General features: G+C 42.7%; 1 protein-coding gene across 1 annotated transcript; it reads right to left on the bottom strand.

Annotated features, from left to right (window-relative positions):
• Positions 1–6,478: 6,478 nt before the first annotated feature.
• On the bottom strand, positions 6,479–16,741 carry LOC124121846. Its single transcript, XM_048388768.1, has 5 exons — positions 15,558–16,741; positions 15,183–15,241; positions 14,773–14,845; positions 11,574–11,642; positions 6,479–8,001 (listed from the first exon to the last, which is right to left on the bottom strand). The coding sequence occupies exons 1-5, from the start codon at positions 16,678–16,680 to the stop codon at positions 7,349–7,351; spliced, it is 1,977 nt and encodes a 658-aa protein (XP_048244725.1). The 5' UTR covers positions 16,681–16,741; the 3' UTR covers positions 6,479–7,348.
• Between the last annotated feature and the right edge of the window lie 489 nt (positions 16,742–17,230).

The raw sequence follows: 17,230 nt of genomic DNA, 5'->3' as shown, positions 1-17,230 counted from the left end.
CTGTGTTATTACGGGCAATGTGGGGACACCTGTGTAATTACGGGCAATGTTGAGATACCTGTGTTATTACGGGCGATGTCGGGACACATGTGTTATTATGGGCAATGTCACAGCACCTGTTTACTTACAGGCAATGTCGGGACATCTGTGTAATTACGGGCAATGTGGGGACACCTGTGTAATTACGGGCAATGTCGAGATACCTGTGTCATTACGGTCAATGTCGGGACACATGTGTTATTATGGGCAATGTCACAGCACCTGTTTACTTACAGGCAATGTCGAGACATCTGTGTAATTACGGGCAATGTCGGGACACCTGTGTTATTACGGGCAATGTCACAGCACCTGTTTACTTACAGGCAGTGTCGGGACACCTGTGTAATTAGGGGCAATGTCGGGACACCTGTGTTATTACGGGCAATGTTGGGAAACCTGTGTTCTTATGGGCAATGTCGCAAAACCTGTGTACTTATGGGAATGTCGGGACCTCCATGTAGTGATGGGCAATGTGGGGACACATGTGTACTTATGGGCAATGTCGGGACACCTGTGTACTTATGGGCAATGTCGGGACACATGTGTACTTATGGGCAATGTCGGGACACCTGTGTACTTATGGGCAATGTCGGGGCACCTGTGAACTTATGGGCAATGTCGGGACACCTGTGTACTTATGGGTAATGTCGGGACACCTGTGTACTTATGGGCAATGTCGCAAAACCTGTGTACTTATGGGCAATGTCGGGGCACCTGTGAACTTATGGGCAATGTGGGGACACCTGTGTACTTATGGGCAATGTCGGGACACCTGTGTACTTATGGGCAATTTGGGGACACCTGTGTACTTATGAGCAATGTCGGGACACCTGTGTACTCATGGGCAATGTCGCAACACCTGTGTACTTATGGGAATGTCGCAACACCTGTGTACTTATGGGCAATGTCGCAACACCTGTATCCTTACAGGCAATGTCGGGACCTCCATGTAGTGATGGGCAAGGTCGGGACACCTGTGTACTTATGGTCCCCGTGGGGACCCGGGGAAGATAAACAAGAATGTGTCATCAGCACCCCATTGCTGGTCGTAAAAAGTGACCGAATGGGGCAGCCTGTTTGCCGTGGGCTGCGACCCTGTGTCGGCAGAGGAAGGGAGTCGGGTGGCTGAGGGCGACGGAGCCGGCAATGGTGCTCCTCAGTCCAACACACCACTTCGACCCTAACTTTGCCTAGACTGGCGGTAGAATTGGCCCGATTCTATCAATGGGCTTGTTACACTTTTGGTATTTATAAAACAATGATTTCTAAATGTTTCTATCACATCTTTCGATGTATAAAACTTGTTTAGAGTCCCATGCTTAGGAGGCGGTGGCTCATGGGCCAATCTGGTGATGCTGACCTCCGAATTATGTCTCCAATTAATTGTCATGGGCCGAACGAGCCTGACCATTAATTTGGTAAATAGCTATATCTTTTCGCGTCAAATTTGCTGGAATATAACACCACTTTATCCTCGGTCTTGTTGCTTGGAAATCCGCTGCAGCATAAGACTGTCCTTGTTGACACTCCATGATTGGTGGGGGATAAGGGGTGCAGAATCATTGTCCTTTCGTCATGGCTTCACAACTCTATGGTTCAAAAAGAAGATACATATATACTGACAATACCTCGTCAAACGAGGGCACATCAAATCGATCCGTCTAATGGCCACGTTTCTTTGTAATAGAAGCTTAAGACAAAGAACCAATAAAAGGTATCACTGGTATTTGCGGAGAGGTTACACATGTCACCAAGCTTCGTTGTGGCTCTCTCCTTGACAACAATCTGTCAATCTTCTCAAATGAAATGAGTTTGTCAATATCAAAGTTGTTGTTTCAGCGCTCAGACACTGAACTCATGTAAGGGCATTGTCCGTGAGAGAGCACGATGCCTGGCCGGCATGACCGAAGATGACATTGCCAAGGAACTTGACCAACAGTCCGCCACAGCTGTCAAATAATTCACTGTAAAGAAGGATGGTGTGGTCCAACCGACCAACACCTACCTCTCCTCATTCAACCGAGGGGGCACGAGTGGCCCAGTCTTCTAAGGCGCCACAATTCGATTTGCAGAGTTGCGCCCCTTGGTCACGCCAGAAAGCTATGATTGTGGGTTCGAATCACGGTTTGCCCCGATTATGTTTCTAGGTTTGTCAGCACCATACCCGCGCTCGTGGGTTTCACCGAAGTGGTAAACGTCTGAGGCCTGCATCACTTCGGGCTTTCCTCTCACATTAGGCTGACACGCCGTGATATAACTGGAATACTGTTAAAAGCGATGTTAAACCCAACTCACTCACTCATTCAACCAAACGTCTATCCCTCAATCGATCAAAGCTGGTTATTGTAACATTGGAGTGGAGGTGTATATCCCAAAACCCACTCCGGTGCTACACCTGCCAAGCGTTTGGACATGGATCCTAGTCCTGCCATGCCTCTGCTGTTTGTTACAGCTGTGGTGACAAACACGAGGCCACTGACTGCAGGAAGGATGTGAAGTGTGCAGACTGCGGTGGGAACAATATGGCTTCTGCATACATCAATCACAAATTATAAGAATCAAAACAGAACAGAATCTCTCGGACCACAAAGCTAAGAAGAGGTTTGTAGGTCTTACCACAACTACTACTAATTTATCCTAGTCTGTCTTTCGTCCTCCTGTAACCACTGCCTCTACCAATTGCCAGACTCATCTGACATGGATAAAGTCTGTCAAGCCACTTCCTACTGTGCCCGTGAAGACCCAGGTAGAATAGGTCTTCAGCAACCAATGCTTGCCGTAAAAGGAGACTATGCTAGTCGTAAAAGGCGACTAACGGGATCAGGTGGTCAGGCTCGGTGACTTGGTTGCCCAATTGCGTGGATCGATGTTCATGTTGTCAATCACTGGATTGTTTGGTCTCGATTATTTACAGACCACCGTCATATAGCTGGAATATTGCTGAGTGCGGCGTTAAACAACAAACTCTTCACTCAATAAACCAGCTGTGACACCCTCGTCTGCGACACCTCCAAAACATAAAACTGTAAAAAGTGTTGAGTTTCAGACTCCTCAACCAACACCTGAACCAGAACCAGAACCAGAACCAGAACCAGAACCAGAACCAGAACCAGAAATTGCCACCTCTCCTTTAGAGGTCCCAGTAGGTCAATAACTCCTTTGGTCCTCTGAAGATGATGGTAACCCCATCTCTACATGAAACCGATAGAAGTACTACAAAGTCTTCCTCACGTTTGAAAAAAAGAGTGACATTTCTCCAGTGGAAGCACCACCATGAATCCACAACAAATTATACAATGGAACTGCAAAGGTCTTAAGAAGAATTTTAATGAAATACAACTTTTAATCCAAGATTTAAAACCATCCGCTTTTTGTCTACAAGTAACATATTTAAAGAACACAGATATATTTGATATCGGTCAGTACAGTACTTACCACTCGTTTTCACCTCCTGGTGATAAAGTACAGGCGGTTCCTCTATCCTGGTGAAGCAGGGCATAATCCATAGCCCTGTTCCACTCAACACTACTCTACAAGCTGTGGCTGTGTTGACTGTACCTTCTCACCTTCCTCAACTATCCCTCAATCAGATCTGCAGACTCTGTACGATCAGGTCCCGAAGCGCTGTATCATCATAGGCGATTTAAACGGTAATAATACAATAGTACATAGTACTGATACAAATAATTAGGGAAAATTCCTTGACGATTTTATTTCAAACAATGATTTATGCATCTTCATTGATGGTAGTAACACATATCTGCATCCTGCCAATGGCACATACTCTACCCTAGATCTTTCACTGAAAGATTCAAATATTTTAAATGAATTCGAATGGTCGGTCCATGATGTCCCTTGTAGAAGTGACCATTTTCCAACAATACTGACAACTATTAATCCGTCTGACGAACCACCTTCAACAAGGTGGAACTTTACGCTCATAATACTGCAGCAGGAGCTGGCAACATCCACTATCAGCTCCAGAAACACTTGCCCGATTCATGTTTGGAAACGTTACTTGGTATATTGGATGAAATATGGACAATCGGAAATTTTCCTCCTTCGTGGCACAATGTTATTATTATTCCTTTTCCAAAAACTGGACGGCATCATATAGGTCCATTCAATTACCGTCCAATATCATTAACTGGCTGTGTTTGTAAAACCATGGCGTGCATGGTCAACAATTGATAAGTCTGGTACCTGGAGACCAATAACCTCCTGAGTGACATCCAGCGTGGTTTACGAAAGAACAGAAGTAACATTAACAATTTGGTGCGTTTAGAATAATTTATTAAGAATTCCATTGTCAACAAACAACATACTTTATCAATCTTTTACGACCTAGAGAAGGCATATGATACAACGTGAAAACATGGTATTTTAAAAGATTTGCATGAATTTGGATTGAGGGGCAGATTACCTCAGTTCATATCTCAATTTTTTAACAACAGACAATTTCAAGTACGTGTTGGCTCTAACGAACTGATCATTTGGGCCAAGATCAGGGCGTCCCTCTAAGCAGCATAATATCAATCACACTTTTTAGCATCCAAATTAATAGTCGCACTAAAGTATTAAACAATAGCGTTGATGGTTCACTTTTTGTTGACGGTTTCAACATTTCCTGTTGTGTTAAGAATATGAATACAATAGAAAGACAGCTTAACAAAATTCAAAAATGGACGAACGAAAACGGCTTCAAATTATCAAAATCCAAGACAATCTGTATTCATTTCTGTCGTCAATACAAACCGATTAAGGATCCAGATTTATTTTTAGAAGGTACTCAAATATATCAGGGCAAAGTGTCTGAAGGTTCTCGACTTGTTAAAAGTCGTTTAAAACACATTTTAAATATTTGTGTGAATAATCAAATACTTGATTTTGTGATGCTATTATCAACTGACATTATTGAAGGCTCTCTCCAGAGGGTTGAAGTGGCGAAAAGTTATTGTCCCCCTGTGTGACACGTAATCCTTTCATAATCCATGTAACTATCATCAACCAGTGTTTTTAAGCCAACTCATTGATGACTTTTTGTTTATATTGATAAGTATTGTGCACAACCACTATGAGCCAAAGTGATGACGTAAATCCTGCCGGGGCATCATGCAGGAAGCACAGGTATTGTAAGTCCCCATGATCCCCAGCGAGGTGGCCCAGCTTTGGTTACTGGTGGCCTATAGCCCGTGTTTTAAAACTGTATACATGATATTGTTATGCTAAAATATGTTTCATAAATTGTTGTTAAATATAACTTTGCATAAATAACTAAATTGTAAATGTATTAACTTGTTCTCGTCGCTATATGGATGAAATAATGCCGATGCGACGTAAAGTTTTAACTCACTCACTGGGTTCATACATATATTCAAATGGCGAAAGCGTTTGGTATGCATGTACAAATCCTAATAAAGCAGTTATACATAAGGATAGATAGCTATAGACATGACACATTTAAATCTAAGCCCAGTTTTAAAAAAAATAAAGGCATAAACTAATTGATCTTAATTTTCAATGAGAAAGACTGAAAGGTTTATAACCTCGGCATGGAACACGATCCATGCCTTCCGTCAGTTTACAACATTTTAATTAGCATACAACGTTTCACAAGAAGTCAACAAATATAAAACAACTATTTGGTTATTCCATCCTTCAATTCCATTTCAAGTCTGTTGCCATGGAGACACGATTTCAACATTAAGACAATAAAATCATAGTAGAGATATATGTAATGTTTGTTATTTAACGTCGCACTCAAAAATATTCAAGCTATATGACGGCGGTTTGCAAATAATCGAGTCTGGACCAGACAATCCAGTGATTGACATCATGAACATTGATCCACACAATTTGGATAGATGACATGCATCAATCAAGTCAGCAAGCCTGGCCAACCGATCCCGTTAGTCGCCTCTTCCGACAGCATAGTGTGCATTCATAAGTCTTATAAGAAACAGGTGTAGAACATTACGGGAAAGTGAACCATTATTTCCACAATAATCAGGGGCGGTTGGGTAGGCCAGTGGTAAGAGTATTCACTCGTCAGACCACTGACCCTGGTTCGATTCCACACATACATGGGTAAAATATTTGAAGTAAATTTCTGGTGTCCCCAGGCGTGATTTTTCGGAAATGTTGTTTCAAGACGCATAAAACTACACTCGCAGACACATCAGTAATCATTGAAGCATGCTCCAACTATGTTCAGGAATTTTCTCCCTGGAGACGAATGCAGGGAAAAAAAGTCTCACTCTCACTGTTGTTGCGAAATGCCCTAAAGAAATGCTGGAGGCGGCCATAAAATGGTTTGTTTGTTTGTTTGTTGTTGAACGCCGCACTTTGCAACATTCCAGCTATATGACGCCAGTCTGTAAATAATAAAGTCTGGGGACCAGACAATCCAGTGATTAATATCATGAGCATCAATTCACGCAATTGGGTTCGATGACATGCATCAACCAAGTCAGCGAGCCTGACCACCCGATCCCATTAGTCGCCTTTTACGACAAACATAGTCACCTTTTACGGCGAGCATGGGTTGCTGAAGACCTATTCTAGTCCTGAATCTTTATGGGTCTCTTTAAAATGTGATGATTTTCCTCAATATTATAGTAACCTCATTGAATACAACATATGCCAAACATAACATATCATTAAAAACCAAACCCATTTTTCATTCACAATGTGTTCATAATCACCATCATCACGACAGTGCCTTGACAATCATTGCCACCATCACGACAGTGCCTTGACAATCATTGCCACCATCACGACAGTGCATTGACAATCATTGCCACCATCACGATAGTGCCTTGACAACCATTGCCACCATCACGACAGTGCCTTGACAATCATGTCACCACCATGACAGTGCCTTGAAAATCATTGCCACCATCACGACAGTGCCTTGACAATCATTGCCACCATCACAACAGTGCCTTGACAATCATTGTCACCACCACGACTTGCGTACCATCGCCAGCATCTGAAGGGATGGTGTAAATCCTGCTGGGGAGCCGAGCAGGTAGCAGAAGTATTGTAAGTCACCACTGGCCCCAGTGAGGTGGCCTAACTTTGGTTGCTGGCGATCTCTAGCCCGTTTTTTATAATGTAAACTAGTTTTACTTATAAACTGTGATATGCTAGTTGTTCTACTGTCCGTCGATGACAGGTGTTTTATTTTAATGTCAGTATTATAAATGTTTTCGTCACGATATGGCTGTAATATTGCCGATGTGACGTAAAGCTTTAACTCACTCACTCACTCACCACCACGACAGAGCCTTGACAATCATTGCCACCATCACGACAGTGCCTTGACAATCATTGCTTTCTTCTCCTCTGTCATGTTGATGTCGCTGCCCACTACAAGTGTCATGCTGACGGTGAGGAGATCAGGGTTATACACCCCGAACATCGGCCACAGTGTCTGACTGGAGTCTACATTGTGTAACGTCGATATCACTTTATTCTCCTTCACATCAATGAAGACAATCTTCTTCCTGGCGTCATCATAGACGACACCGTAATGTAGTGTGTGTGATGCCCATGCTGTGTTGGGGAGAGTGTCAGGCAGACACCGCACATACTTCCACTCCTTACATGTCTTCCTGCATATCTTGCCGTGTGTAGGACAGTGGGCGACGGTCATGCTGTAATATCTGGGACTTCCACCTATACAATACCCGTCCATCTGCTCCTCCCTGCACACACAAACCTCCAGGATGAGCAAGTTCCCTATGAGTGTTTCATCCAGGCAGACCCTAGATTTCATCTCCCAGTACTGGGGACAGCCACCCTGGGGGAGGGGGGCAGTGCTACATGTGCCACTGTACCTCTTCAGTCTCCCCTCCCCTGCAGGTCTAGTGTCCGACTCCCTGTTGACCAGGTCTCCTTCTGTGTTGATGTGGACTTCGTTGAGATTGACTCTGTCTTTGTCATACTTTAGATGTAAACCTACAAAATATGAATGTAGTTTATATGTGAATAAAACATGAGACACATATAGTTACAGTTTCGCAAGATATAATGGTATTTACATGCTTGTAATTGACAGCTAAGTACGTTGTCCTGATATATAAATAGCGTAATATAATCATATTGCAGTTGTACGAAAATAAAACCTTATGTGTATTACATTTGTATCTATTATATGTGTTTAGTTCTTAAAGGGTCTAGTGTGTGTTTTTTTGTTGTTTAAGACCACACTCTGCAAATTCCAGATATATGACGGTGGTCTGTAAAAAAATCGATTCAGGGCCAGACAATCCACTGATTGACATGATGAGCATCAATCCACGCAATTGCGATTCGATGACATGCGTCAATCAAGTCAGCGAGCCTGACCGCCCGATCCCATAAGTCGCCTCTAACGACAAGCTTAGTCGCCTATTACGGCAAGCATGGGTTGCTGAAGACCTATTCTTCCCCGAGATCTAGTGAATGGTTCGTAAGTTAGTAAATGAATCAGAGCGGAAGACACAAAACATTAACATTCAGTGATTAGACTTCATATAAATCTGAAAAAAGTGCAGCTGAGATTTTGAATAACTAAAACACAGGGATAAACATTCAGAGGTCGAACAATCGCAATCACAGGCGTATACGAGTCAACGTGGTGTAACGAGGGACATGTAGATTGCAAACAATGATAAGATCACAGTGTCACGTGACATGGTGTTTCAATGTCGGGGCTTGTGCACCCACGTGTCTCGGCGGGTTGACGTTGGGAGATAGTAGACAGGCAGCATTATCAGTACAGGACACAAACCATAACACAATAAACAAGGGACATTCTGTTAATTATGAGGAAGATCACCTCTACACTAAAATGAAAACAATGTCATCACTCCTCGCCATGGGGCACAATAGAATTTTGTTTGTTCATACAGTAGTAAATATTAAGTGTAAAAAGTCACATGAAGCCTCAAGAAGAGATAGTCACTGACGCCGCTTTATGTCATCAGAATAAGTAATTACATGTGAAATTAAAACACACAAAAGGCCACATCTCTAGAAAAAATAACTCGGTCTTGATAAGTATATCTTTGGACCCGACAGACGGGATCAGGGGTTCAGGCTCCCTGACTTGGTTGATGCTTGTCATGGTATCTCAGTTGTGTGAATCGATGCTCATGATGTCAATCACTGCATTGTCTGATCCAGAGTCGATTCTTTACAGACCGCCGTCACATAGCTGGAATATTGTTGAGTGCAGCGTTAAGCAACAAATAAGCTAACTCCAGTATTTTCTGAGAAAACATGTCTCCATTGCACACACTGTGCACCAAGTAAAATAACCTGGATCAAGGGCCAGAAGTCTGTAAACAGATAATTTATGGGACCAACTTTCGAACTCAGTCTTGACAAGTATCCTTTAGATAAGGCTGCAATCTTTCATTCGAGTGACTACAGAAGTTTCTGTGAAAACTTTTCCCCATTGCACTAAGTATGCACTTAGTTGAACAAAACACGGAGCTAGGGCCATGACTCTCTAATGAGTATTAATGAGGAGACAAATTTTCGAACTCTTCGAACAATATTTAGAGACTTGGAAAGTTTCATTCATTTAAGGTCTGTAGTTTTTGAGAAAACGTGTCCCAATTCACGCAGTATGCACAAAGTTGAAAAGCGTGGAGCAAGGGCTATACCTTTGTAAACAATGAATTTACGGCACCAAATTTTGAACCCATCTTAGGTCATGACCAGTAAAATCGGTGTATAAATTTCATTTCTCTGTCTTTGAATGGTTTTTGAGAAACTGTGTCCCCTTTGGGAAGGGGACGGACGGACAGGCGGACGGACGGACGGGCTCCGTTCCGATATCCCCCATCCCACCTCGTTGCGGGTGATAATACACTCCGTGACATCATCCTATCGTCAATTTTCAGGAAAAACTGCATGTAGCAAGGCTTGTATTTGCTGGTGAGACCCCGGGTCTTCTATGAAAATATATGATTAACAGATTTTTTTTAAATACATATCTTCCTCATACCAGCTTTACCCCTTCTAAAAACATTGATCCTTATTTTGTATTTGAACCCTCATATGACGACACAATGTCTACCTGTGCTTGTATTATTTGTCAACAAATCAGAAACAACTTAAGTTTTCCAGAATATTATAAGATAAGATAAGATAAGACTTTATTATCCCAAGGGAAATCTGTTTTGCACAGTCGATTAGAAAATTAAACGCTTCCAATGTGACGACAAGGATTGGTATTTTAAAATATATGTATTTATATCACAGCAATAGTAAACTTTAATAAAAGGGATAATAAAAGAATAAGATTTGTGTACAGCGAACTGTTCAAAAGTATTAAACATATAATCATTTAAAAGGCTAATACTGGCTGGTGTGAATGATTTCCGGGCCCTGTTTGTTTTCAGTGGTATAATATTAAGCGGTTCGCGAGAGAGGATTTGCAGTAAGAAATCAATGAAAGAATGTAAATAAAAGCGACAAACCCTTTCCATAATCATAAAAAACAGAGTCCATTGAACGATTTGAAGCAAGGTCTGAACTGAGACACTCTTGAATTATTTGCGTGTGAGATTTGTCTACCCATGTTTAAAACAAATAGACATGGACTAATATTACACAACTCTAATGTTTAACTTGTCTCTAGTTATAAGGTGCCTGTTTCACATTTCCCTTAAGGGAAGATATATTTCTAAATGTGTGGCAAAGGTGTTTGTGATGATGACAGCAATGCCAGTTCCTCAATGATGTCTAAATTGTAACTGTGCAGTGATTCAGTAGACTGAATGTGTGGGTATATATCCACTTAACGGATGATGTAAACTGAGGATCAACAGAAAGTTGACATTGAATTTGATCAAATGTAAAATGAAAGCAAAGACCCAAAGAAATTCGTGACAAAGGCTGAGGCCAATAAATGGGTTGGAAAATCAGCGGACAATAAGGTGACATTGAGCCGACCTCATCAATACCGCGTGTGACCTCCCCTGGCGAGGATTGACGCCTCAATGTCTCATGTATGGGTCAAACGTCAGATGACAATTGCCGGAATGTGTTCCTGTAAGTTGTTTGGATGGTTGGGTCGTCTCCTCAGCTCTCTACCCAGATGATCCCACAAGTGCTCGATGGGAGAACGTGAGGGTCAAAGCAGTACGGGCACGGGACAGTCGGGTAGCCTAGTGGTTAAAGCGTTCGCTCGTCACCCCGAAGACTCGCGTTCGATTCCCGACCTGCGTACAATACAAAAGCCCATTTCTGGTGTCCCCCGCCGTCATATTGCTGGAATATTGCTAAAAGCGGCGTTAAATCAAGCGCACTCACTCACGCACTCAGTACAGGCACGTTGACGTTGTTTAGAAAGCCAATCTGACCTTGTTGAGTCACCACCATGGCCGTACCAATGGCCCTCTCTCTCTCAGTTCTGCATTAAAACGTGGCGTTTGTTCGGTGTCTTTTTGGTTCCAACTTTTGTCTGCATGCAATTTTTGGGTTGTTCAACATTTTCTTATGTGAACTTTCTTTTGATCTTCAGTTTAGGTACTCACAATTCAGGACCATGCGTCTGTCTACTACACCTGTCTTCAGCAGATGAACACAGCCTTCAGTTGGGAAACCTGCAAGAAAATAACAGTACAGAGTTGTCCTTGTGTGACTCAGGGGTACTTGTGTCACAAACCGGGTCACATACTGGGTCACATACCGTGTCATACTGGGTCAGATACATCTTCCTGAGGCAAGGGAGTTAACGGACTATATAAGTCTAGTTTCCACCCATGCCGAACTAGGTTCGAATTATGGAGTTATGTAATGGCTTGACTAACTATGTCCATGCATAGTCCTATCAAAATCGCGTAACAACATCAACATCCAGTTTATAAACAAAGCATGTGTACTGTCAACATGCCGTCAAAAGAAATATTCTAAATTGTTTCATGTTTTTAACCCAGGTACTCACATTATTTCAAGCACTTCGCAAAGTAAGACCCTTTTTATTACAAGAAAGATCTTGGTTATCGATCAAATCGTCTTGACCTGGCGCCGCCATTTTATTTCAAGCAAATGTAGCGATATGAGAGGTTAAATCCGATATGTCTAGGCCAGGGACATAGAGGGAATATAACCCGTAATAGCCGCTGGTGGCGCTACGATCGAGCCCAGGAATTCCAGCCTAGCTCGGCAAGGATGGAAACTTTACTTTTTACATTCAGTTAACGCTCTTGCCTCGGGAAGATGGGTCACATACTGCTGGGTCTTTTTATTTGGAGCGTAAAATATAACTGGTACATTTAGGCCATTGTGTCAAATGTACGTCCTATAGGAAGTAAGACCATTACCAGGAACGGATCACAGACAGGAAGTGAAAACAGGACCAGTGTCAGGAACGGATCACAGACAGGAACTGAAAAAAGGACCAGTACCAGAAACAGACCACAGACAGAAGTGAAAACAGGACCAGTACCAGGAACAGACCACAAACAGGAAGTGAAAACAGGACCAGTACAAAGAACGGATCACAGACAGAATGTGAAAACAGGACCAGTACCAGAAACAGACCACAGACAGGAAGTGAAAACAGGACCAGTTCCAGGAACAGACCACAGACAGGAAGTGAAAACAGGACAAGTACTAGGAACGGATCACAGACAGGAAGTGAAAACAGGACCAGTACCAGGAACAGACCACAGACAGGAAGAGAAAACAGGACCAGTACCAGGAACAGACCACAGACAGGAAGTGAAAACAGGACCAGTACAAGGAACAGATCACAGACAGGAAGTGAAAACAGGACCAGTGCCAGGAACACACCACAGACAGAAAGTGAAAACAGGACCAGTACCAGGAACACACCAAAGACAGGAAGTGTAAACAGGACCATTACCAGGAACAGAACACCAAGAGGAAGAGAAAACAGGACCAGTACCAGGAACAGACCACAAACAGGAAGGACAAACAGGACCAGGATCAGGAAGGGACCACAGACAGGACGTGAAAACAGGACCAGTACCAGGAACACACCACAGACAGGAAGTGAAAACAGGAACACTACCAGGAACAGACCACAGACAGGAAGTGAAAACAGGACCAGTACCAGGAACATACCACAAACAGGAAGAGATAACAGGACCAGTATCAGGAACAGACCACAGACAGGAAGTGAAAACAGGACCAGTACCAGGAACAGACCACAGACAGGAAGCGAAAAATGTACCAGGAACAGACCACAGACAGGAAGTGAAAACAGGACCAGTACCAGGAACAGACCAAAAACAGGAAGTGAAAACAGGAACAGTACCAGGAAAAGACCAAAGACAGGAAATGAAAACAGGACCAGCATCTGGAACAGACCACAAACAGGAAGAGAAAACAGGACCAGTACCAAGAACACACCACAGAAAGGAAGTGAAAACAGGACCAGTACCAGGAACAGACCACAAACAGGAAGGGAAAACAGGACCAGGATCAGGAAGGGACCACGAAAAGGAAGTGAAAACGGGACCAGTACCAGGAACACACCACAGACAGGAAGAGATAACAAGACCAGGACCAGGAAAAGACCACAGACAGGAAGTGAAAACAGGACCAGTACCAGGAACAGACCACAGACAGGAAGAGAAAACAGGACCAGTACCAGGAACAGACCACACACAGGAAGAGAAAACAGGACCAGTACCAGGAACAGACCACACACAGGAAGAGAAAACAGGACCAGTACCAGGAACAGACCACACACAGGAAGTTAAAACAGGACCAGTACAAGAAACAGACCACAGACAGGAAGTGAAAACAGGACCAGTATCAGGAACAGACCACACACAGGAAGTGAAAACAGGGTCAGTACCAGGAACAAACCACAGACAGGAAGTGAAAACAGGAACAGTACCAGGAACAGACCACAGAGAGGAAGTGAAAACAGGACCAGTACTAGGAACAGACCACAAACAGGAAGAGATAACAGGACCAGTATCAGGAACAGACCACAGACAGGAAGTGAAAACAGGACCAGTACCAGAAACAGACCACAGACAAGAAGCAAAAAATGTACCAGGAACAGACCATAAACAGGAAGAGAAAACAGGACCAGTACCAGGAAAAGACCAAAGACAGGAAATGAAAACAGGACCAGCATCTGGAACAGACCACAAACAGGAAGAGAAAACAGGACCAGTACCAGGAACACACCACACATAGGAAGTGAAAACAGGACCAGTACCAGGAACAGACCACAGACAGGAAGTGAAACCAGGAACAGTACCAGGAACAGACCACATACAGGAAGAGAAAACATGACCAGTACCAGGAACAGACCACAAACAGGATGAGATAACAGGACCAGTATGAGGAACACACCACAGACAGGAAGTGAAAACAGGAACAGTACCAGGAACAGACCACAGACAGGAAGCGAAAACAAGACCAGTACCAAGAACAGACCACACACAGGAAGTGAAAACAGGACCAGTACCAGGAACAGACCACAAACAGGAAGTGAAAACAGGACCAGTACCAGGAACAGACCAATGACAGGAAGTGAAAACAGGAACAGCATCTGGAACATATCACAAACAGGAAGTGAAAACAGGACCAGTACCAGGAAAAGACCAATGACAGGAAGTGAAAACAGGAACAGCATCTGGAACATATCACAAACAGGAAGTGAAAACAGGACCAGTACCAGGAACAGACCACAGACAGGAAGTGAAAACAGGACAAGTAAAAGGAACAGAATACAGACAGTGTACATACCTATCAAGAATGTTTGTAGACGATTAATGGTTTCTAAGGCGACCTGGCAGGTTTGATCTTTCTCAGATAGCATCTACAAAAAAGTAAATGGAATAGCTCATAATACGATTTTATATATAATTCATAGTAAGGATACATGCAAATAGTTGTGTTTACGTTGTAAACTCCTTCAACTTGTGACAGGAACTTCAACAATATCAAGTCTGGACAAGTCAAGCAATAGGGTAATAGGTTTTAGATGTCTCTATGGGTTGCACATGTAAGGGGTATTTTAACCAATCCCTTCTCTATCTGACCATTCTGAAGTATCAACAACTATACAATTTCACCATTCTCTCCTCAATGAGTGTTACAAAACGATATACAAACCAATTTCATCCCTACGTGTATCCCTATATAATTAGACATACCATTTCGTGTTTCTGTTCCAGGTCCGCCAAATAGTCATCATCAGTTTGTGTTTGCTTATCTGTAATTGTAGAAGCAAATTGTGAATCCCGAGTGACAGAACAATGCTTTAATTAAAATAACACCACGAAACACATGAGATGCATGTCATCAATCCCAATTGCGTGGATCGATGCTCATGATGTCAATCATTGGATTGTCTGGTCCAGACTCGATTATTTACAGACCGCCGTCATATAGCTGGGATATTGCTGAGTGTGGCGTTAAACAACAAACAAACAAACAAACAAACAAAAAACGAAACACCTTTATTAAGTTGCAGCAGAATATAGGCACATATCATCAATAAAGCACAATAACTGTTTTGATATGCATACCCTCAGGTGTTCCCCCTTCTGAATCTTCTTTCAAGGTAGTGATGTTCCCAAATCCAGACATATCTGATTTCAGTTTGGACAAGCCATTGGTGTTGAAGACAGCTTCAGGTACATCATGTGTTTCAGGCGAAGCAGTTTCTAGGCAGGTCCGAGTCATCCCCTCAACAGTGGTCTCCAGCTGTACGAGGACTGATTTGGAAGCATAGAGAAGACATTTTCGGATATAACCTGAAATGTCGGTGCATCTTGCATGATGATCTTCACATGAGGTTTCAAAAGCATGTAGAGTTGCCTTGGTTTCCCTCGTCAAACTTTCAAGATCAATCAGGAGTTCCTTCTCCCTTTGGTCAAGGTGTGATCTTAAAGACCGGAAAGTATGTTCTATTGTCTTCCTCAATGTGTCCTGAGTCCTGTTGGTCAACTGCGTTTCTTGTCTGATGCTCTGAAGGTGTGTTTGCTGACGAGACAGTAACGCTGACAGATCTTTCCTGTGTTGTTCAATCCGCTGTGTAACTCCTTCAGCAGCTTCATCCAGGTAATCAACCTCGTGATCCGCATGCTCTCCTCTCCTACATTGGCAACAGATATACACGTTGCAGCTTTTGTCAAACAAATGAAGTGGATACCGTTCGTGAATATTGCAATTGGTTTCATTTTCAAGTTTTTTTGGGGTTATATCCCCAAAGTTGTGCACAGCATGATTTCTGGAAAGTTTGACGCTGCTGTGCATGTTTTGGCAGTATTCACAGAGGAACTCTTCACACTCCTGACACCAACACACAGCCTGGTTCCCGTCATCTTCATATGTACAGAGGAGCTCTGTGGGGCGTTGTTTGACGGTCAGGTGGAATATTTCCTTCTGTCTGACTGCATCCTTCTGGAGACATGTGTCTGTGAGGTTGACCTCCCTCTGACATGTGGAGCATGATATCACACCGCCAGCCGCAGATGTCACACACGTCTCACACACAGCGTGTAGACAGGGCAGTAAGTACGAGACTGGACCTTTTAGTGTAAACTCCTGATGACAGACGGAACACTTCGGGAAGGTGTCCATTCTGAAAGACACAAAACAATACTGAGATACATATGTCAATTGTATGTGTGTAAGATGCATAACCATGCGACGTTTGTATAGTGAAGCATCCACTTGAGTGTCTCTGAATATGTAGTATTTTTATCAAATTGGCTAAAAACATGTTTTTCTGAGACCAACTGTGCAATACAAGGAACAATATTTTAATTATGTGGCCACTTGCTGATCCAAAAGAGAAACATTTAGTTTCTGTTGAGCTATTCATCCTCACTCTAGTAGACTTGTTTCTCGGTCATTTATAGACAATTTTATTATTGATAAAAATACAAATTGTTACCTCAAATAAAAACATCTACTTTTTAATTAAATTTCTCCTGTCACAATCAACTCAAATCACATATTCATATCAATCCAATATCACACATTATTAAGGCCAGTGAAAATACATATCGTTTTTCAAAACGAACAGGAAAGGGATTTTAAGATGTTATTTTTTATAAGATTACACATATATAAGTAAATATAAACTTGATTGATAAATGCTTAAGTTAATTTGAATTGAGTGAACAATGAATATGAACAATATGAAGGCGGGGGACACCGGAAAACGGGCTTCACAGATTGTACCGGGTCTTCG

The sequence above is a fragment of the Haliotis rufescens genome, unplaced genomic scaffold (assembly GCF_023055435.1).
Source record: "Haliotis rufescens isolate VD_foot unplaced genomic scaffold, xgHalRufe1.0.p SCAF_79, whole genome shotgun sequence".
NCBI lineage: Eukaryota > Metazoa > Mollusca > Gastropoda > Lepetellida > Haliotidae > Haliotis > Haliotis rufescens.
Note: the sequence above shows the minus strand (reverse complement) of the source record. Positions and strands in the feature narration are given on the sequence as shown.